Source organism: Rosa chinensis, chromosome 5 (genome assembly GCF_002994745.2).
Source record: "Rosa chinensis cultivar Old Blush chromosome 5, RchiOBHm-V2, whole genome shotgun sequence".
NCBI lineage: Eukaryota > Viridiplantae > Streptophyta > Magnoliopsida > Rosales > Rosaceae > Rosa > Rosa chinensis.
The window spans coordinates 67,945,812-67,968,891 of record NC_037092.1 but is presented as its reverse complement, the minus strand read 5'-3'; the positions used below and the strand labels follow the sequence as shown (position 1 = coordinate 67,968,891).

Below are 23,080 nucleotides of genomic sequence, written 5' to 3'. Positions count from 1 at the left end.
ACCCAAGTGCAAATGACTAATAAATACACTAATTTTCTAAAATTCAAATATGTAAAGAAAAATAAATACATAACCAATTAATTAAATACACATACTACTTAATTTCTAATTGGATAACATTAATCTTCATTTCTCCACTCAAATATGAATTTATTACTATTTTTCTTCTTTTTGTTGCCTTCTCATCGTTAATTCATTATTCAATTCATAAAACCATTAGTGTGAACTTCATCAAAATATTTGCAGTACCCTTTGTGAGCACCGAAAGTGAAAAATTTAAAATACAAAAAAAAAAAAATCAATCACTTCTTCATTGCTCATAGTTATTAACTTATTAATATTTTGACATAAATTGAAATAGACGAACATTGAAATTGAAAGAAAAAAGAAAAAAAGTAAATTTGATTATGATTTTATTAGGAAAATTTAATATATTTTATTTTTTTATTGGTATAAATTAAATGAGAAATTTAAGTTTTAAAAAAATTCTTTTCAATTGAATATATCTTATAAGGATATTTATGGAAAGAAAAATAGGTTGGATAAGTAAATTTAATAATTAAAATTAAAATATAAGGTGTAATGAGTAAGTAGGGTGAACAAAGCAAATTGCAGGGTGGCAATAGCCGATTAGCCGCACCCAAACGTTTTTCACGAATTGTCCTCACCAATGGTAAAAAGACTAGCTGGTGTTATATGTCAACAGGCACAGATAAAAAAAAAAAAAAAAAAAAACCCTAAGGCGCCGTCACCTTTCTCGACTCCACTAAGTCGGAGATTCCAGCAACCAACTCCTGGATGTCATGTTGCAGGGCAATATTCTCCTGTGGAATTGCAGAGGCATAGTGAATTGGGAAACTCAAAGAGCTCTTATTGACTTGGTGCAGGCAAGGAGGCCAAGTCTTATCTTCTTGGCTGAAACCCTAGCCAAGAAAGGACTAATTAATTCTCTTTGAAACAAGTTGGGTTTCAAAGGGAGCATCTGTGTAGAACATGAGGAGGGGTCTCAAGGTCTGGCTCTTCTTTGGAACGATGATACCCATGTGGATCTACGAACCTACTCGCCAAACCACATTGACGCTACTATTGGTAAGCCGGGCACGGATCTTTGGCGTTTTACGGGAATATATGGTGTGGCAGCAAGGGGTGGGAGAGACAGAACATGGCAACTTATCAGAACCCTAGCCGGTCAACCATGCACTTTTCCATGGTTGATGGCGGGAGATTTTAACGTAGTGATGAACCTAGCAGATAAATCGGGGAGCCCCCCAAGAGCAGCTGCTGCAATGGCTAGTTTCCGGAGGATCATGTGGGTTTGTGGTTTCATAGACATGGGCTTTGTGAGAAGCAGGTTTACATGGTCTAATCGTTTTACTAAGGAAAGGTTGGACAGGGGCTTCCAAACGCCACAATAGAGGAGTAAATTCCCATTTAGCAGGGTCATTACTTTAAACCCTAATGAGTCTGATCATTGTCCACTTCTGATTGAGGTGAGTGGTGAACGAAGACATAGCAATAGGCGTTGTAAACGCTTCAGGTTTGAGGAAATATGGCATGATAGAGAGGAGTGCTCCAATATCATCCAACAAGAGTAGGCGAGGCCTATAGGAGGAAATCCTTTGAGGCAGCTGGGGTACAAAATTAAGTCTGTTGGCCGGAGACTTATGGATTGGCACCTTACTGACTTTGACAAGCAGATTGTTGAAATGAGGGTCATTCAGGAGAAGTTAAATGACATAATACAACAACCTTTCTCACCTCAACAATATGAGGAGCAGTGTATGCTACATGTGAAATACAGCCACTTACTTACTTTGCAAGAGAGATATTGGAGACAACGATCAAGAACGTTGTGGCTCCGGGATGGGGATATGAATTCTGCCTTTTTCCATCAAAGGGCTAGTAATAGAAGGAGTAGAAATACTATCAGGGGCCTTCTTAATGAAAATGGGGAATGGCCGTCTGCACCCACTGAAATTCAACGTCTTCTATTGGATTATTTTACCCACATTTTTGCTACTGAAGGGGCGAGTGGGGAGGCCTTGCAACAGGTGATGGATGCCACACCGTGTAAGGTGACTGCTTCCATGAATGAAGATCTTATGAGGCCGTACACTGATGATGAGATCAAAACAGCACTTTTTCAAATGCATCCGTCTAAAAAGCCCAGGACCAGATGGTATGTCACCGTTTTTTTATCAAAAATATTGGCATATTTTTAGTGAAGATGTGTTTGGCAGTACGTTGTATGCTTCAAACAGGAGAAATCTGGCCGGAATCTAATTACACATACCTCTACTTAATTCCAAAGATCAAAGACCCAAAAGATGCTACACATTTCAGACTAATTGCACTTTGTAATGTCATTTGCAGAATTAGTTCCAAAGTGGTGGCTAACAGACTCAATTTTTGTTTATCTGATATAATATCTCCACTTCAAAGTGCTTATGTTCCAGGCAGACTAATATCGGATAATACTTTGGTAGCAATAGAGGCTGCTCATTTCATGCATCAGTTAAGGCACCAAGAAATAGGTTTCTTTTCCTTGAAACTGGATATTAGCAAAGCATATGATCGCCTGGAATGGAGATTTTGGCAGGCTATTTTATCCAAGTTGGGCTTCTCTCCTAACTGGGTACAGATGGTTATGAGGTGTGTGACCTCGGTAAAGTATTCTATTCTCATTCACTTTGAACCTTCTTCACAAATCACTCCTACTAGGGGAATTAGGCAGGGAGACCCATTGTCACCCTACTTATTTATTATATGTGTTGAAGGGCTATCTGCATTAATCAATAAAGCTTTTTTCTGAAAATGCGATCTCTAGTCTGAAAATGGCACCACAAGCTCCAACTCTTCATCATCTATTGTTTGCGGATGACAGTTTCTTATTTGGGACTGCTACTGTGGAAGAGTGCTATCAATATAGGCAAATCCTGAATATCTATGAACTGGCTTCGGGTTAGAAGGTGAATTTTTAAAAAAGCAGCGTGGTGTTTAGTAACAATGTCTCCGAGGATGACCAGAACCATTTAGCTTCTATCTTGGACGTTAAATGTGTCAAGGAGCATGACAGATATCTAGGTTTGCCATTGAGGGTGGGCAAGTCGAAGACTGAAATTTTTGCATACATCAAGGAGAAGGTTTCCAAGAAATTGATTAGCTGGAAGTCCAAAATTCTTAGTAGTGCAGGTAAAGAAACTTTAATCAAAGCAGTGGCACAAACAATGCCCTTGTATGCTATGAATTGCTACCTATTGCCTAAGGGGTTATGTGGCACAAACAATGCCCCTGCATCCTTCTTTTGGGGTGACACGGAGGAGAAGAAAAAAATTCATTGAAGGAGAAGAAAAAAATTCATTGGAGGAGTTGGGAGCGCCTTTGTCTAACTAAGCAGGAAGGTGGAATGGGCTTCAAGAATATATTTGCATATAACCTAGCAATGTTGGCTAAGCAAGGTTTGAGGCTTATTTCCAATCCACATTCTTTAATTGCTCAGATTTACAAGGCCAGGTATCACCCACACTATTCCTTTTGGGACGCTGAGCTTGGGGACTCACCAAGTTTCTCTTAGAGAAGCATATTGCAAGGGAGGCCGGTGCTAAAAGCTGGAGTGCAGTGGCATATAGGTGATGGCACACAGGTGCATATTTGGAGTGATAGATGGATTCTTGGATGTCAGCAATACCAGGTCCAGAAACCTCTGGGATGTGAACTTGAATTGGTGGAGGATCTCATTGACCACAGTAGAAGAGAATGGAAAACTTCTCTTATTAATTCCATCTTTGTTCCTGTAGTGGTACAAAACATATTATGCATACCCCTTAGCAGCAGACAAATGAAAGATAGACTCTTTTGGAGCCTTGAGAGAAAAGGCTTCTATTCGATAAAGACGGCATACTAGATTGCAAGAGAAATGGTGCTTGGAAATGCCCTTGCCTCCACCTCTAATGGGTATCCTTATGAAGGCCTATGGAAGAAGTTGTGGAAAGAAAATGTGCCTGGTAAAGTGAAAATATGTCTCTGGAGGGCATGTAACGATCTCTTGCCTACTTGAATCAAACTGAGGTCGAAAGGTTTTCAGGGTGAAACTGACTGCCCTCTGTGTCCTTATCGTTTTGCAGACATAACACATATACTTTGTAAGTGTCCTACTGCTTTTTCTCTTCTTGCTGCATCTCCCTTTCACTTGGGTAATAGTCTGCTACCAAATCTGTAATTCAAGGATTGGATGTTGGATCATGTCACACCTCTTAAGCAAGAATTGTTTGATCATTTATTGATGGTGCTCTGGTCACTATGGAAGAATATAAACAACATGGGGTGGTATGGCACCCATCAATCTGTGCATGATATCTTTCTAAGCTCCGCAGCCTGGTTTGAGGAGTTTCGGCAAGCTCGGCAGGTGCACAAACCTGCAGGGGCCAAGCCTAGACAGAGGTGGAAACCGGCCTCTGAAGGAAGATGGAAATTGAACATTGATGGGAGCTATCTTCCGAACCAAGTATTTGGGGGCTTGGGGGGAGGTCTCAGGGACAAGTTGGGCAGGTTTCAGGCTGCTTTTGCAGTCCCTGTAACCAATATGAGTTATGCTAAACATACAAAGTTGCAGGCCATCAAAGAAGGAGTACAGTTACTTCGGTCTATGCAAGTGGACAACGTGGTGTTGGAAACTGATTGCCTAGAGATCATTAATGATCTAAAAAACACTAATCATGATTTGGTGGTCCTGGGAGGTATTGTGGATGATATTAAATTCTCTATACAGTCTTTTAGTAACATTTCAATCTGTCATGCCCCAAGAACTTGTAATGGGGTGGCACATAGACTAGCTTGTCTTGCTTTTGAAGATAGAGAAAGTTGTTTCTAGTACACCAGACCACCAAACTACATTGCTGATGCATTGCAGTATGATTGTAACTTTAATGGCTAATGGCCTCTTAATATAGTCATTTCCTTAATTAAAAAAAGGACAAAATACTGTTTACTCCCTATACTTATAAGGAGTCGACGTTTCAGTCCCTGACATTTCAATTTCACCTAAAAAGTCCCTAAACTCTCCAATTTCACCCAATTAGTCCTTGCCGTCAATTATCCGTCAAAATCTCTGTTAAATCGGTGACGTGGCATTTTTTACACTGTGAAATGTCTATTATACCCTCACTCTTTTTTTCTTTTATATTTATTTTTTCCTATCTTCCTATTTTCTTTTTCCTCCTCTTCTCATTCTGAATCGGTAAGCAGAGCATTTTAGGTGATCATCGGTCCATGGATTCACTCAACGTGGGGCCTGGACTTGATGGGCAAATTCCAAACCGCAAAGGGACAGTTCAAATACATCATCATTGCTATCGACTACAACAGCAAATGGATAGAGGCGAAGCCCCTGACGGCAATAACTACTACCAAGGTAATTCACTTCCTCTGGAAGAACATCTACTGTCGCTACGGTGTCCCGCATACAATCATCACAGACAATGGCACACAGTTCAATAACAAGGAACTCATCTCTTTTACAGCCAACCTGGGTACCAAGATGCGTTTTGCATATGTCGCTCACCCCCAAACCAACGGCCAGGTCGAAGCAGCAAACAAGATAATCAAGAAGCTGCTAAAGAAGAAGCTTGACAAGGCCAAGGGTTTGTGGGCGGAGAAACTCCCGGAAGTTCTATGGGCCATCAGAACGACCCCAACTTCCGCCACTTGTGAAACTCAATTTTGTATGATGTTCGGAACTGAGGCCGTCCTGCCTATCGAAGTAACTCAACCAACCGCTAGGGTTGAAGGCTACTGCCCAGAGACCAACAGCGACGGAGTCAACCTTAACAAGGATCTCCTAGAGGAAAAACGACATAAAGCCCATCTGCACAACCTGCAAAACAAGCAGCGGGTATCGCGTTTCTACAACGCTAGGGTCAAAGGCCGCAACCTCCAACTAGGGGACTGGGTAATGAAGGAAGTCATACCACCGCCAACAAAACTCCGCCCAACTTGGGAAGGCCTGTACAAAATTGTAGAAGTCGTTAGCCCAGGCACCTTCTACTTAATGGACAAGGATGGCGTCACAACGACCCACCCTTGGAGTACCGAACACCTTCGATATTACTACAAATAGTCATGCCGCTACCCAAGAGCATCTTGACTTAGCTAAATTTTTGTTCAATATTTAGCTAAGGGAAGTTACCCAACGGGTACGACCCCGCTTTTATAAAACGCTGATCAGTCAGCTATTAATGAAACGAGGAATTTTTTTTTTTTTTTTTTTTTTTTAAAAAAAACCCCACCCCATTCCCACCCTTGATGGGGCTCAAACTCCTGACCTCTTATATATGAGACCAAAGCCTTACCACCCTACCAAACACACACACCCAACGAGGAATTATTCAAACCATTGTTACCAAGTCTAGCACCGGGGGCAACTGGCAACGCCAGTCAGCGGACCACGTCCGATACATTGTGCACTTGGACCAATTTTAATTCCTTTAATGTTTCATTCGTTGACAAAAGCAAAATTGTCAAAACTCTAGCGGTACAGACATCATAAAAAAAAAAAAAAAAAAAAAAACCAAATTCCGAAATTTCATATACTTAGGGCTGGGACTCCCCACCCAAAAAAGTTCATTACATCAGATAATTATGCCTCAGCGGCTACAAAAAAAATATATGACTTCCATCTTTCAAGGGTTGGCTGGGTTGGCTCGGCTTCCTTCGGCATGCGGCGGCGGATGTTGGCGGCTTGTCTGGTCAGATCCGCGGGCAGTAGGACTTGGGGTCTCTATTATACCATCCGCCTGGGTATGGGCCTCCAAGAACCCAGCATGGGACACCTCCGACTGGGTAGGAGTCCGCTGGGAGTCATCCGCTGGATATGTGCCACTTTCCCCACTACCCGAGCGGGCACCATCAACCTGAGAGGGGGCAATACCCTTTGCCGGCGGAGCATCCTTAGCTGGAGGCACGACCGGCATGGATGCCTTCGCCCAGTCAATGGTGCCTTTCTGTTGTAGCATCTCCACATTGGCTAGGGCACCAGCCTTCGCCGCTTCAGTCAGCGCCTTCTTATATTCCGTCGACTGCTTGAATGACTCCATAGCGGCGGCCGCAGCCCGGCTCCCCTCAGCCCCCAGGCGAGCGACTTCACCCTCCAGCCGTTTAACCTCGGCCAGGCTGGCGGCAAACTCCCGCTGAAGGATCTCAACCTTCTTATCCTTGGCAGCCACCCGATCTTGCAGCAGGGACATATCTTGCTCCAACTTGGAGAATTGATCGTTCCGCTCCAGGTCCCGCTCAATGGCGACGACCAACTTGCCACGGGCATCTGCTGCATCACAGTCGGCCTTTGTCAGGCGTCGTTCCACATCAGCCAACCTGTCTTGGGCCTCCCCCAAGTCCCTCTGCAGGCCCGCCACCTCTTCCCTGAGCTCCCGCTCAACCCGGGGCTGTTTCGACGCCACTAGAAACATCTCGTGCAGCCCAACAGAGATGTGCCCAAATGCTGTGTTGAAGGGCGATTGGTCAAATCGAGGCCTGCTCCCGCTGAACCCCAGCCGCTCGCAGAGGTGATAAAGAAACTCCCGCTCACCATCATTTAGGAACTCGGCGTACACGGCAAATGAGTCTAGGTCGCTCACGGCCACCTCTTTCGCCACGTCCGCAAGAGCCTTGGGCGGAGCTTGTCGTGCCTTCTTCTGCTGGCGGGCCCCAGTGATCTCCACGTCATCCTCCTCTTCCCCGCCAGAGTCATTTTGACGGCGTTTTCGCTGAAGCACCCACGTGCTTCCAGCGGGAGCAGGCCTCGATCCCCTCATCGGCAGCTCCAACCCCGCAATGGTGACGACCTCCGCTGGGAGCACTATTTTATTGTGCACCCCGCGTCGGGTGGCCGGCGCTCTCTCTTTCTGCGGCACCGCCTCGCTTACCACACCAGTCCCCGCCTGAACGGCAGGCAGCCCGTCACCACCAACATGGGAGTGGTGTGGCATGGATAGCACCACAGGAACCACGGACGGGCTTAGCGCCAGCTTTTCCGGGTTCACAACCGTCTGTTGAGCCACCAGCTCGGAAGCGTACATGATCTCCAAGAAGTTGTCGATCTCAGCGCGGTCCATGGCTTTCACAAAGGCGTCACAGCTCGCTTTGTTACCCAGTGGAGTTTCTACAAAAAAAAACAGCAAACGAGTCAGCCTGGGATAATCTCATCAAAGGTGCGGTATGGCGGAGAGTGCTTACCAACAACACGAGTCAGTTGTTGATCAACCAACAACTCCCACCCAGTAAGGAGACGAAAATCCAGCAAGTTGCGATTCCGCCAGCAACCTCTGATACGTGCCACGTGGCACTTCTCTTCGCGAGTCAGGTTATAGCGCAACCCCGCTGCACAAAAAAAAAAAAGGGTCATTGTCAATACAAAGTACAAGGCTATATATATATATATATATATATATATATATATATATAAAAACCCGCCAGTCATGTTCAGCGGAGACCGACAAACAACCTCGGATAGGCTGAAACTCTGACTTAATCCTAAACATCGACTCCCCCTCGTTGGACCCCGCTTGATATTCCTACCCCGTCGTGGCAACACAAAAGGTCCCCCGCCAGTAAGACATGGAATCTCATAGGTTCTCGATCAGCTTGGGCGCTCCCTGGCGGCGGCTCAAGTTTACCTGCCCTCTGCAACCTTGGCGCTTCACGTACACCAATTCGTAGAAGTGCAGCACCTCCGCCACAGTTGGTCCCTCGCAACCCGACAACCGCCATACCGAGCTCAGCGCTAGCATCAACAGCCACATGTTGGGGCAGATTTTCCCAAAGGCAACGCCAAACTCGCACACCAAAATTTGAAGGTTTGGTACCAACGGGAAAGTCACTCCCTGGCGGAATATCGCCTCGTGCACAGCGGCAAACCCCGCTGGAAGAATCAAGGCCTTCTCCTCCACAGTCGACAGACGCAGCTTCACTATGCCTAGCAACCGAAACATCCGCTTCAGCCGGTTGACGGCGACAACAGTCATCCTACCTCCCGCCTCGTCAACAGGGGTGCCGTCCTAGAGGACCCACGCTGACTCAGCATCCTCCCCCGCCACCTCTCCCCCGTCAGCAGAACCACTGGCAGCACTATTACTCGCTAACCGCTCATCACGCATATTTTGGGCAGCGGCAGCCTCCCCTGCCCTAGAACTCTCTGGACGCAAAGCACGACCCATAGCTACGTCCCAGGGTATGGTTTGTAGCGGCTCAACCTCTAGCGGTTCTAGCAGTGAGGTTCATGCACAAGCAGACGGACGCAACGAGTCAATAAAAATTCTATCCGCAGCGCTGAACGACACTTCGAACCCGGAATCCTCACTGCTTGAAATCTCTATGACGTCGGCCATCCCAAATCCTAAAACCCAAATCAGTCAGCTCACACAAGATCTAACTTATCCCTATATCAATTATACCCAAGAACGTCAAGAACAGTCACACAAAAAATACCCAAAACCCAGAAACTGGCAATAGCAAAAATCCAATGAAACAGGGATGAGGTTCAGGGTACCAACCTCAAGGATGAAGTCTCGGATGAGATCATGAGCACCTGTCTTCGATGCAGAAGATCATCGTCTCTCCAGATGTGATAACTCCACGAGACCGCCGCAACTTTCTTCTCGAATCTCAGACGAGCAGAGCTTGAAGACGAAGAGTGGAGTTTGAAGCTTTAGCAAAGTGTCAAATCTGGCTAACCCCCCCCCCCCCCCCCTTTTACGTCAACGTCAAACAATTCCAGGCCGTCCACTAAAAAACGACATCACATACCAACCGTACACGTGTCCCACGACTCCACTTACTCTCCGGATTAACCGAGGGGTCGCCTCGGTTACAAAATCCATCATTTCTCACATTAATGGCTAGGAGACGACTACGCTGAGGAGACACGCCTCCACACGCTAACCCTCTAGAGGTTACCCACGTGTCGACCACCATCAGACGATGCGTCTAGAGGAGGTAACCGCTGGGAAGAGATTGCCAATCATCGGAAGTCCCCGTTGAGCGAAAAACCCCGCCAGCGGAACTTCTCACTTGTCCTCTTTCGAGTGACGAAGTCCCCGTTAAGCAAAACCCCTCTAGCGGAACTTCTCACTTGTCACCTTACGAGTGACGAAGTCCCCGCTAAGCGAAACCCCGCTAGCGGAACTTCTCACTTGTCACCTTCCAAGTGAGGAAGTCCCCGCTGAGCGAAACCCCGCTAGCGGAATTTCTCACTTGTCACCTTACAAGTGACGAAGTCCCTACTGAGCGAAACCCCGCTAGCGGAATTTCTCACTTGTCACCTTACGAGTGACGAAGTCCCTGCTAAGCAAAACCCCGCTAGCGGAACTTCTCACTTGTCACCTTCCAAGTGAGGAAGTCGCCGTTGAACGAAACCCTGCTTGCGGAACTTCTCACTTGTGACCCTCCAAGTGACGAGGTCCCCGCTGAGTTAAACCCCGCGAGCGAAACTTCCGCTCGTCAACTGGCAGGAAAGGCAACCTCTGCTACACGCAACACTGCCGGCAGAGCTCCCTTTCCATCTTGCAAACCGCGTACTTTGCTGAGCGCAACACCGCTCAGTAAAATATCGCCAACCACGTCTATGCGACGCTGGTTCCTGCTACAACAAGCGGGGGGATATCCGCCAGCGGCGAATCCCGAGGCTACGCCTCCTACTGACAACGACCGCCACGCGGCGTTACGGTCAGATCATCCCTACTAGACACGGGGACTTGTCAACAGTCTACGACGACCCTGATCAGGTACGTTGACCCCCGTCACCTGGGTACTAAAGATTGGGCTCGCTACCCAACACCCTCTGCTCCGAGCAGCTCCCCCTCAATAAACAAATTACCGACCATCCGGAGGTCCGTCTTGGCTAGGGAGTGGGGGACTCCCTGGCGGGCCTAGCAGGGGCCCACCCTAAAGGGTATAAAGCGTTCGCTCAATAAATCCATGGTTGACAATGCACTGACGCTAATTATGCTTTTGCAAGTCTAGCGGAGGTAACGCTTCATACCGCCGATCAACTCCCCAACCAAGATTGCCCTCCTTGACTGGGGACTTGGGGGACTTGTACCTACATGTGCATCTGCAAGCATAATTAGCTATAATGAGCCACGCTCATTGTACCGCCAGAAGTACCAACTCCCACCAGAGGAGTGACCGACCAAAGCATGGCCAGGCGGACTACCGCCTGAGCCCCGGATCACCCCCAGGTCACTGGTGACGCGCCGCCACCTGCCGCGCCAGGATAGCATCAGAAGCTCAAGACGCTGGGAATCAAAGCACATCAGTCCCACATCAAAAACAAGAAGAAGATCAGTCTTCTCCTCACCTATAAAAGGTCATCTCATCTCTCCTCATTAATTACGCATTTACTACTCATTTATTGATATGCTGCCTATGTGCATTGACTGACTTAGGCATCGGAGAAGTGAAGACCGCCCAACGCAGTCTCCCTTTGACGCCTTGTCTCTCGTATGACAGTTAGTGAAGGCCATCAAGTCCTCAGAGTAGCGGTTTGCCCACCGGACCCGCGTTAAACGAAAGATCGGCTACCGCCGGACTTTGAGCATTAACACAACAAAAAGGGAAAGACAAGAAAGAGAAAGAAGAGCTAGGCACCTAAACTTGGATTAGACGAGCTCGAGGAAAAAGAGCCCATGGTGGGAGAGGAAAAGCGCCATCAACTCTCAATATGGAAGAGCGAAGAGAGAAAAATAGTGCAAGTGGATTTTCTCAGAATAGCTAGTAAGAAGTTTGGTATATCCCTTGTTAACATAGTTTATACAGCTCAAGATAGACATATGCTACATTTAAGCATATCAGCACACTTCCACCTAAAACACGTTTTACTTTGGAGATCCGAATATCTATATAAAAAGCACATTACCTTGCTTCTCCCAAACAATGTGAGATTGCAGTATACTTGGTATCCTGCCATACCTCTTGCACTTGCCCACATGGGTCACTACAATCAAGCAGTTTATGTTAGGTTTGGTGCCTATCCCTCCTTATTCCTCCTTGGTGGAGATATTTTGCCTGAAATTAATGCATGGTATTAATGGTTTATGTATTCATGGTTTATTTATGAATTCAAACTTGGTGCATAGTCAAGTGCATGAATTAGGCATTAATGCATGGTTAAGTTAATACATTAGGAATACATGCATGGTTAATTCATGTTGGACCTTTGTCTTCCTATGGCATTAATGAGGGAGATGGGTGGTTGATTCATAAACGAGCATGATGAAGTGACTCTAGAGGCTTTTATCAATGGTATAAATAGAAGAAGTTTGTGTGGAGGCAAGCAAGATGACAAGAACAACTCTAAAAGTCTTCAAGATATAAAATCAAAGTGAGTTATGTTCAAGGGTATGTATAGCTTTTGGGGTAGGGTGATTTTCTAGGATGAGAGAGGGTGTACAAGGGGTATCCTATTGGATACAAGGGTTTGGGTTGAGTATAAACTTGAGTGCTGGAGTTGTGTATAAACTTAAGTAGTGTGTATCTTGTACTTGTGTAATTCTCTCATAGAGTCATAGTGAAGGTGAAACTCTCCGAGGACGTAGGCATGGATTTTAGCTGAATCTCGTTAAATCTTATTGTCTTCTTGGGTTGGTTATTTCTTCTTTCCATCTTTACTACTAGTACTTGTGTGGAGGGGGGGATTAATTTCCTAACAATTTAGTGTGTGTGTGTGTGTGTGTGTGTATTTTATTTTAATTATGTCCAACTTATTTGAATAATTTGAATAGATTGGAAAATTAGGCATTTTCAAGTATGGCTGAAGTCTTGAGGTTTGGTTTAGACAGATAGATCGATAAATAAATATACTCCTTACACTTGACAAGAGTTCAAGTCTTAGGGTGCGTTTGGATGAGAAAATTATAAAATCCGTAGGAATTTATAAATAATTGAATCTTTAACTCCATCAATCTAAAATTCTATTAATTGCAATTTATATTGTTTGCTTATATCTATTTAAGATTTGAAATGTGTAATAAATTAAGAAAATTTAAAACAAATAAAAAAATAAAATAGAAAAAAAGCCTTGTTTTGGAAGTAAAAATTGAATACTACAAAGGAATTTCTAAATGACACCTTTTTTTTTTTTTTTTTTTTTTTTAGGGTAACGAAATCAGGTTCCATTAATAATAACAACGACCTCACCCGATCAAGCTAGAAGGATACGAAAATCCCTCATAATACAACTCAATGCCCAAACAAACTGCGCTCAGCAGAGAAACTAAAAAACAAAACCAAACGACTACTAAAAGACAAAAGCTTAAAGACCCCTAGACCTCACTGGCTGCGATCAAAGCAATTGAACTGACAAACTTTGACGCCTAAAGACCTCTGTGGTGTGCATCGCTATTCACCAACCAGCAATAGCTAAGACCAAGGCCGAAAGGTTAAGAGCATTATCCAAAGCTAACAACCAAAAAAACCGAAAAAAGAAAAAACAAAAGAAACTACACTACCCAAACCAAAACACCTGGCATGGAGGCAAAGATGCCTAAGACCCAATGGTGTACATCCCTGCAGCCATCCCAGCAATGCTTGACGTAGGGTAGTGTAGGACTCCAAAACCTAGCCCTTCTGGGAAGGGGACTCCTACTCAATAGGACCAACATCACCTGACAAGACTGCAGGCTTAGGTTTGTTCTGTCGACCACTAGGCCTACCCTTCTTCTTCGGCACTTTCTCAACAAAAGCAACCGGGACATCCACAAGAGCTTCTGGTTGCACAACCAGTGGGACAATCGCATGCTTTAAATGCTTGCCAATCTCCACATAGTCATCCTCTCTCAGCCTACGAATGCCCAAAGTCCTAGCTGGCTCCCTAAAAGAAGGAGGAGAAAACCTAGTTCCAACCTCAAAGCCATTAGCAACAGTAAAGCCCGGCCCATTCTCTGCGAGCCCAGCCTGCCCCAGCCCGGTCAACTCCAGCCCAGAGGTTAACCCTAATTTGAAATTAGGGTTTCCCGCCAAAGAATCCGGAATCACCGAAATAGCCGGCTCCGACTCAAACACCAACAACCCAGCCTCCGCTCCAAGTTCCAACCCTGGCCTAGTATGCTCTGACTCCATTCCAACATATTCCGACGCCAATCCAGCCATCATTGGCTCCATGACCGACGCCGTCAACGCCGAAACCTCCTCCGTCAAACCTCTGTCACAACTGCCACCACCGTGCCCAAATAAACCACACGCCGTGCAGATACCATGACATTTTTCATATTTGAATTCCAACATCACCGAAACCTCCGACGAAAAGCAATAGTTACGATGAGCCCACATCCTCCGGCGGACGTCGTGGATCAGATGAATCCTTTGGATAGGATCTTTCCACTGCAGCGCCACCATATCATATCGAACAAAAACCCCCAAAGCATTTCCAAGTAGGGTTAAGGCTCGCTCATTGCACATGAAAATTCACAACACCTTCACCGCCACCCAGAGTTCCAGAAAATGAAGAGACACCGCCTCCAACTAACTAATTCCATTGTAGTCCGCCAGCACCATCATCGACCTGTTGTAGAACCATGGACCGCCATTAAGAACACGGTTCTTCTCCTCCTGGTCTTTGAATTGGAAGACATAAATCCCCGCTTCCTCTTCATGGATCAAAACCCTCTCCTTGAGCCCCCATACCCCAGAGATCGCCGCCTAGAACGACGAGATTCCTACGGGTCTCATCGGAGCCAGTAACCGACCACACAAGTAAAAGAAGGGATCTTGAATTGCTTCACTGCCCCCTACCAGGCTCACGGCCTCTTCCGCTCCCTCCAACAACTACAGCCTCGCCGCCGCCATTACAAAGCCAAGCTTGATTAGTTTCTTAGCTAGAGAAAACCCTAGCAAGAGAGAAAAAGCCGACTAAATGACACCTATTTTGATGGAAATTGAAGTGGGGAATTTAAATAATGATTTCCTTCATTTTTTTCCACAAAGAAATTTAAAATTTCCAATCTGATAATACCAAATGAAAGAATTCCTCCAAATTATGAAATTCCCACTGTCAATTAAATTCTATCATTTTCTCTCTCATGCAAACACACTCTTATCTTTCTCACACGAACGAACATCTACTACATGTTAAGGGTAATATAGTAAAAGTGTTGGTTATTTTTATTTTAGTATAGGAAGAGAAAGTACTTTGTAAAATGTAATCAGAAAAATCCAATCATAATTTAGTCCCTCATTTTTCTTCACGTTTCTTTTCCTTCTTCCTTCTTTTCTACCTCTAGGCCATAGTTGAAAGAGTGGTTATATTCAAACCTCCAAACTTAATTTGAATCTCGTACAGTTTTTTTAGCTTTATAAATTCAATTTTATCCTTGAAATAAAAAAGCTTAAATCAATTGCCCAACATCGACCAAGTTTGCAGTTGAACTTAAAAAACAATAGGAAAATGACTTAGCAAACCAAAATCGTTACATTATGTAGTTTGTGGGTTTACTGAATCAAATTGAATCTCCTATATGAAATCGAAGAGATTGGAGGAAGACAATAACAACTCAGTAATTTGATTGGATTCTAAAAAAGGTTGGTGAAATCAAACGATGTGTTTGATTAGAAATCTTGTAGAAAAAGGGTTCTATAATTTGGGAAGACAGAGATTTGACACAAATTCAATAAAGGAGCTTTGGTTATAGGATTATTCAGAGTTTCGCATAATTGGAAGAGAGCACTGAAATTAAAATATTAACCTGTAATCTAATGAACTTAGATTGCCACTAAAGAGGAAAACCTTGAATTCATGTCAGAGACTAGAGTCACGGACTCCAATCTCGCCAGGCCTCCAATCATTTTAAATTTCACCCAAGAATAATCTTTGAAGTTTTAGATGGGATAAAGGGAAAAAGAAAAAAAAAATTATTTTCCTTATGATCCGCCTACATGGTTACTATTGCAGATGGTTAGTTACATGTGATGCAAAGGTGGTGTTAGTGGCGGAGCCAGAATTTCTTATCAAGTGGGGCACAAAATTAGAATTTAAATATATACCAAAATTTTAATAAAAAATAATAAAGTAAAATAAAATTAAGGTAATATTAATATTTTTCTCAAAATTACGTATTTTATTAATAAACTTTATAACTTTAGATATTAGATAATTTTTCATTAGGGAGATATAATTTATTTTTAACTTTTAAAACTATAAGGAAAAAATATATTATTGTTCTCTAAAAGAAAGAAAAAAAATGAAAAAAATAACTTTCCCAACATCCATGATTCGAACATGAGACCAATTACAAAATCAATGCATATCTTGCCACTACACCAAGTTGGCTGACACTAATCTTGCTATACTCTAGGCTATTTAAACAAGTTTCTATATACAGAAATTGAAAAAAATATAAAAATCAGTGGAGCACGGGACCCACTGGGTCCCCATGTGGCTCCGCCCCTACTGGTGTAGATGGAAGAGGCAGGAAGGAAAAGAAAGAAAGAAAAAGGGCACAGCCCGAAGTTTAAGTAAATACTTTGAAGAAGATATCCAAATACGAAATTTAGAGATATGAATTTAATTCTCTGCATTGACTCAGCCTAATTGAAAATCTAGCAGCGTATATATGAATTGTTCACGTAATTAATGCATTGTGCATTGACTTAGCTTTTTTATGTATAGTGCAAACACTTAAGTAAGATATTTTTATTCAAATATGTAATTAGAGGAAGGTAGAAATGAAAATCATTTATCATACCATGTATATATCTGGATCCAATGTGTTTAATTCAAAGACCGACTTTGTTGTTTTGTCTATCATCTCTTCTGTTGTTGGCCGTTTGAAAGGTACCTTTCACTTTGTCACCTGATTTCGAGAACCTGGAATTTGTTTACACTGGGATTAATATTTTGAAATGCCAATGCTGGAATTTTAACTTTAGATGAATGATTTGATTGATACAGCAATGTTGTAATAAAAATGACTCACTCAGCTTTGTATTCATTTGCTATTGGAATATCTGGATTGATCATGATGCATGTATGGCCTGTTGTTGCTGCTGTTACCCATTCTGTAAGTTATAACAATAATTATATGTAGTTGTCAGCTGTAAAAATAATCAGTATCATTATTTTTAATTAATGTTTACTTGGAATTTGGCCAACCTTAAACCCGTGAATACAGCGAGCACCGGTGGGGATAACTGTTTAACTCTTTCCATATCAAACTCTCTAGCTATGTCACCCCAGAAGGTAATTCTGATATCCTCCCTCCTGCATTTTTCAAAAGGTAGTTTTCAATTTCTTGTCAAAGCATTGAATAAATGTAATGGATCAAGTAATCTGGAAATAACGTACCTCAAATTTTCTACAAAGATTTCACATTTTGATTCCAATTTTCCAGTGTCTTTGACAGTAACTTGATGTTCTGGTATGAGTGATTTGATACAACCGTAAACCGGTAAACATCTTGCATAAAAAATAAAAATAAAAATTGTTCGCATGATTTGACTTTTAATATAATGTATAAATTTAGAAGTTGTTTATTTAGAACTGATAAACATACCCTTAAGTACTGTCTGAGTCCTCATCTGGTCCTCCAAGTTGTCAAAATGAAGGAAGGTAAATGAATGTTCTGGGATTGGAGGGAATGCATCCATTACAGGCTCAAACTTTGTTGACTCATTGAAACACAGTTCTACCACATGATCAGCAAGTTTATATTTTTATACAGGTTTTCGGTTATAGAAATTGGTAATGTCATACACCTGTCCTTCTTCCATTTTCTTGGACATGTAAGGATAAGCAGATTCCTCAATTAAACCGTGAATAGCATGTCCCTGCACAAACTTAGAAATGAAGAAAGTTATGTTAAGAGTTTTGAAACAATTATGGTAATTGTAAAAAGCTTGCCTCTTCGTCGACTAACAGATAATGGAGGCCATCGTATATGTCACTATTATACTTTTTCGGTCTCCACAGTCTGGATGCATGAACTCTAATTTTGAAAGTAATTTGATACGGTCATATGTGACGAAGCAATGTATGCTCTATGTTTTGTTCAGGCTGAAAATGAGAGGGAAATTGTAGTAGAAGAGAAGGTATAAGTCGTGAAGGCACTTCGTTTCAATATTGTTGACATTGTTTATAGATTGATATTTTTGAAAGGAATTTACTTCCATGATTCAACTGTCTACAGTGGACCTGCAGAAGTACATAAATAAGGATCCCATTGAAATAAAATAATTGTAAGTGGATTTGAATGAGTTTGCATTTAAGGTTCAAGTACAAAAAAAGAGTCTTGCTGTGATCGAAAAAAAAAGAAAAGAGTCTTGCCAATTTGAAGGCACAGAACATAAAACAGTTCAATGTGTATCCAAATGTCAGTAAGAGTGTATAATATGTTCATGTACGTAGTTCAGAGGTAAAGTTGAATTCAGGAATCAATGATAAAGTATACATCAGGAATGAAAGTTGATTCAAGTTGAAAAAAAAAAAAAAAAAGGAAAAAAAGTCCAAACCCTTTTAGAGCAACGAAGCAATTTCTCAGGGTATAATGGATAACATGTTTCCATCTGACTACTAATTTAGTTCTATGCAATTAATTGTATGCAATAAATCCTGATATGTATAACTTTTAGCTTTTCAGTTCCATTTTACTGCTTCAAAAAAGAAGGTGAAAAAACAAAGGCAAAGTAGTACTATAACATCAGAAAAGAAGAGATCAACCAAAAAGAGCAGTCTTAACCCTCTTCCTTGTTTCATAACCTTAGAGCATCTTTAGCAGACTCTCTATTTTGGCTCCTTAACTATTTTGGAGAGCATGTTTAGCTTTTTATCTATTTTAGTAGCTGCACCAGACTCCTAAGTGGCTCTCTATTATAACTTTTAGCTATCTCGCTCCTAAATATAGAGAGCGGGATAAGGCTCTCTATAATTTAAAACATTCCTTTTAAGTTATTTTATGTAATTTATAAATACATTTAAACTATTTAATCTTCATTTAAAAAATAATATAAATTCAAAACTAACTAAAATAGAGAGCATTGATGCAGACGTAATTCTAAAGTTGCTAGCTAAAATAACTTTTTAGCTACTTTAGCTAAAATTTGACTAAAAAATGGCTAGCATTGCTAAAGATACTCTTAAACCATATATATCACTCTTACACCTTTTTAAATATTTTGATTGAGTCAGAACAAAAGAGTGTTCAACAAAGTAAATTATCTGCAGTGAACAAAGCAATTAAATTCACACATTAAAGCAAACAGCAAATAAACTCTGCATCTTAACATTTCATCTTATTGGAAAAAAAAACCCAATACCTTCGCACAGATTCCTTTCTAATTACAAACAATTATATCCAGCGATGATCTATAGATGTCTCCAATTCCTGATTCATCAAATACAGAACCCAAAAAAAATTTCAACCACAAAATTAAGATTGCAACAAAAAAAAAAAAAAAAAAGGAAAACAACAAAATAGATCAAATACCTTCCACTTCTTTTCTTTCAAGCAAGCAAGAGCTCCTATTCTCTTTGCTCCACAAACAACAAAACCCCAAAAGGAAAAAGTCTTCATCAGAGCTAATCAAATAGAAACCCAAACTCTATGAAAACAAACCCAGACTCTATAAACCTTTCATCGATAACTAAATCTGACAATCCAGGAAGATTATGAACAAATCGAATAAAACCCATTTCAATTTTCAAACTAAATTAATAGGCAGAAGTTAATCAATACCATAGGAAAAAAAAATATCAAAAATCTCACCCCAGGCTGCAATGTTTGTAAAGCTTCAAGCCTTATTCTTGATCATTGGTCCAAATAGTAAATGATTAGCTCGCAAAAAGCAGGTTGCAGAGACCCAACATGTAGAATCAAAATCAATAGCTTAACGCAAAAAGGAACCAACTAAAAACACGAACTTTCATAGTCAGAAATTTCGGTACCCACCCTTCAATCATGTAGAAACTCCCAAGAATCAGCCACAAAAGAATCTGTCTCTTCGCCCAAATCAGCCACACACCCAAGAATCTGTCACAAAAACACTAAATCAGACGTATACCCAACAATCTTTCACACAAACCCAACAAATAGGTACCAAATCGACCAGACATGAATAAACATGAATAAAACAATAACATGCAAAACCCAGCACCCCAACAACTACATACCTCCAGATACGGAGACGACAGCTTACAACGAAGAGAGAAACAAAGAGGGAAATGCTCGCGTCAATCACCCCAAGACCTTTTATACCTAGGCCAAATGTATATCACGTTGTATTATCTACTAAATCTCACCCAAAAACGCAGAGCTGAGACAAAAACAAAGAGAAGGAACAAAGAGAGAAAGAAAGATCGCTTCTCTGACCCCAACGGCTTTTATACCTAGGACAAACAGCAAATTGCAATTAAGCAAAGAATGAAGGGCAAAACGGTATTTTCACATAACCGGCTCGGCTCGAGCCGGCACTGTTACTAAGCCTATGAACAGTTAACTAAGAATTAGTATATAGTAAATAATGTGTGCACGCATACACCCACATACACAAATAAATAGCTTTTATTAATTACCGAACAAATACACAGAGTATATTAAAGATAGGTAGTTCTATTCATACCTCAAAATCTATTATTTGAACCTCTCATAATTTTTTATAAAATTTTAATTTCTATTTTACCATCATAATAAAATTGAAAAACAATTATAGGAAATGCATTAAAACCCCCTTTTTTGACGTGACGACCTGGGCCCGAGAATGATTTGGACAAAATTGAGTCAGTTTTGTTGATGTTATTAAAGTTAGTGAGGATTGTTCAACATTTTCTAAGTAAAACAAAATTATATTTTCTTTAGAGAGATTATTCAGAACACCGCCGTGCACTTGCACCAACATAAATGAATGATTAGATTGCATTAAATACACTTTTTGTTTATTAAAAATAAAGTTGATAATAAATATCAAGGGTTGAGATTATTTTATATGGGTTGGGTCACTTACACCGTTAGTGCGTAGAATAATTTCCATTTTCTTTAAAATTCTATCTATATAAATTAAACTCCATATGATGCATTAAATGCAAGGCCCGAGCATGATTTGGATAAAATTGAGTGAAAATGTGTTTTGTTGATATTATTGAAGTTAGTGTGGATTGTTGAACATTTTCTCAGTAAAACAAAATGATATTTTCTTCAAAAATTCTATTTATGTAGATAAAACTCCATAATGATGCATTGAATGCAAAACAAATGATCTTCAATAATTCGAATTAGGTCTAACCGATAAGCAGGCTTTTATGAAGGTCTTGTCATGGTTGCTGGCCGGCCAAAAGAATTATAGAATAGATATTGCAATTATGAGTTGTGAGAGTAAGGTTCTTGTGTAGATGGAGACCAATCGACACGGAATGCAACTGATTCAACTATTACGACCACGCTTAGAGTGACATAATTGAGAGGTCTTACCTTTTGGTTTTTATAGTTATATATCTATTCGATCACGTGGATTGGGATGTAATGAGCTTAATTATTAGCCGATAATGTTAGGGGTGGATGCCCAAACTCTTATAATAAGAAAATTGATTGTAGGCTTCAGATGAGGCTTAAAATTTATGGCTTTGATTTCATGTGGCATATCTTGTCAAGCATGCGCATGACTTATTTGTCACATTAAGCCATATTATTCTTATAAAAAATATATATATAAACAAAATCTGCTTGCTCTAAATTGCTTCTTCTTTTTTTTCTTGTTTTTAATACACTTATGCTTTTTTTTTAAATAAAAGTTGAATTCATTAGATCAACAGTAAAAAGGCTGAAGTCTACCAAAACATACATAAGAAATCCGGCAAGAAAATTTGGAGTAACCTACCTAAGCTAAAGCAAACCTTTAAAGATCACTAGGACGCTCACATTTAAGCGAGCCTATACAATAATGAAAAAACCTCGCCTCCTACGGAAAAGAATCATTCAACTAGCCCTCACTTGCCAATCACGCAATTGTGATACAAACAAGAGACTAGAAATGTCATAAAAGACTCATAGAAGTGAATTCACCCTCAAACAGGCTCATACCCTAATACATTAGGGCTCAGATTGCCTTGATCACTTGTGCTTAGATTAAAGAGAAATTTTAAAACACCCCCTCAATTACTTAATACACATTCCTTATAATTTTTTTTGTCTCATTTATTCATCAAATTTTCATCTATGCCTCTCCTCGATCATTAAATAAATAAATGAAAAAAAAACTTTAAAAAATTAGGTCGGCTATGTATCATAAATTTTTATTTAATACATTCTTTTACTATAATTTTTTTATTTATTGTGGAATTAATTACTAATTAATTCCGGCACATATCAATATGGTAATTGTTAATTACATTTCTTCTATCTCATGTCAATAAGGTTGGTATATCGCTAGAATACTGAATAACTTAACTTTCTTACCTTTATTGTTCTTCAAGTTGAAAAACATCATGCCTCTAAGATTTTTAAAGATTCAATATAGGGTTAAATACTGTTTAGTCCCTATACTTTGCCTCTTTCATCGTTTCAGTCCCTGACATTCTAATTTAATCTAAAAACTCTCTGATCTCACAATTTCCCTCTAATAGGTCCCTTCTGCCTCAAATTAGGAGTTGGCCTTGGATGAAATGTCCAATATACCCCTCTATTATTTCTTTATCCTTTTTTTCCTTTTTAATTTCTTTTTTTCCTTTTTTTTTCTTTTTCCTTTTTAATTTCTTTTTTTCCTTTTTTCTTTTTCCTTTTTAATTTCATTTTTCTTTTTCCTTTTTAATTTCTTTTTTCCTTTTTTTATTTTTCTTTTTTCCTTTTTAATTTCTTTTTTTTTCCTTTTTTCCTTTTTTTCCTTTTTTCTTTTTTCTTTTTCCTTTTTAATGACCATCATATCCTGCTGCATCAATAGCGCCACGTCGGTGAACCAATACAGATCGACCCGAAACCCCAATTATTGTTCTCCACGCCGTCAACCATTTTTCTTTTCCATCACTATTCTTCTTCTTCAGTTCTGGTTTTGGTCAACTTCGCCAAAAACCTCAGAGTCTGAAAAAATGGTAGTTTTCAGTGAAAAGTTTCCA

General features: G+C 40.9%; 1 protein-coding gene across 6 annotated transcripts in view; it reads right to left on the bottom strand.

The window, feature by feature from the left end:
- Positions 1–20,343, bottom strand: part of LOC112163902 — a 33,936-nt gene extending 13,593 nt beyond the window's left edge. Inside the window, exons 1-12 of one of the 6 annotated variants that reach the window (XM_040506765.1) lie at positions 20,150–20,343; positions 19,929–20,009; positions 19,467–19,782; positions 19,297–19,364; positions 17,538–17,811; positions 17,330–17,440; positions 17,138–17,245; positions 16,962–17,043; positions 16,731–16,852; positions 11,909–12,057; positions 8,230–8,373; positions 6,533–8,155 (exon numbers count right to left, since the gene is read on the bottom strand). In XM_040506765.1, the coding sequence (XP_040362699.1) occupies positions 6,678–8,108 (1,431 nt within the window). In that variant the 5' untranslated portion in view covers positions 8,109–8,155; positions 8,230–8,373; positions 11,909–12,057; ... (7 more) ...; positions 19,929–20,009; positions 20,150–20,343 and the 3' untranslated portion in view covers positions 6,533–6,677. Of the gene's footprint in view, positions 1–6,532; positions 8,156–8,229; positions 8,374–11,908; positions 12,058–14,857; positions 14,877–16,730; positions 16,853–16,961; positions 17,044–17,137; positions 17,246–17,329; positions 17,441–17,537; positions 17,812–19,296; positions 19,365–19,466; positions 19,783–19,928; positions 20,010–20,149 lie in introns of those variants that run through there. The other 5 variants (XM_040506766.1, XM_040506767.1, XM_040506768.1 and 2 more) reach the window with 5 other exon arrangements.
- Between the last annotated feature and the right edge of the window lie 2,737 nt (positions 20,344–23,080).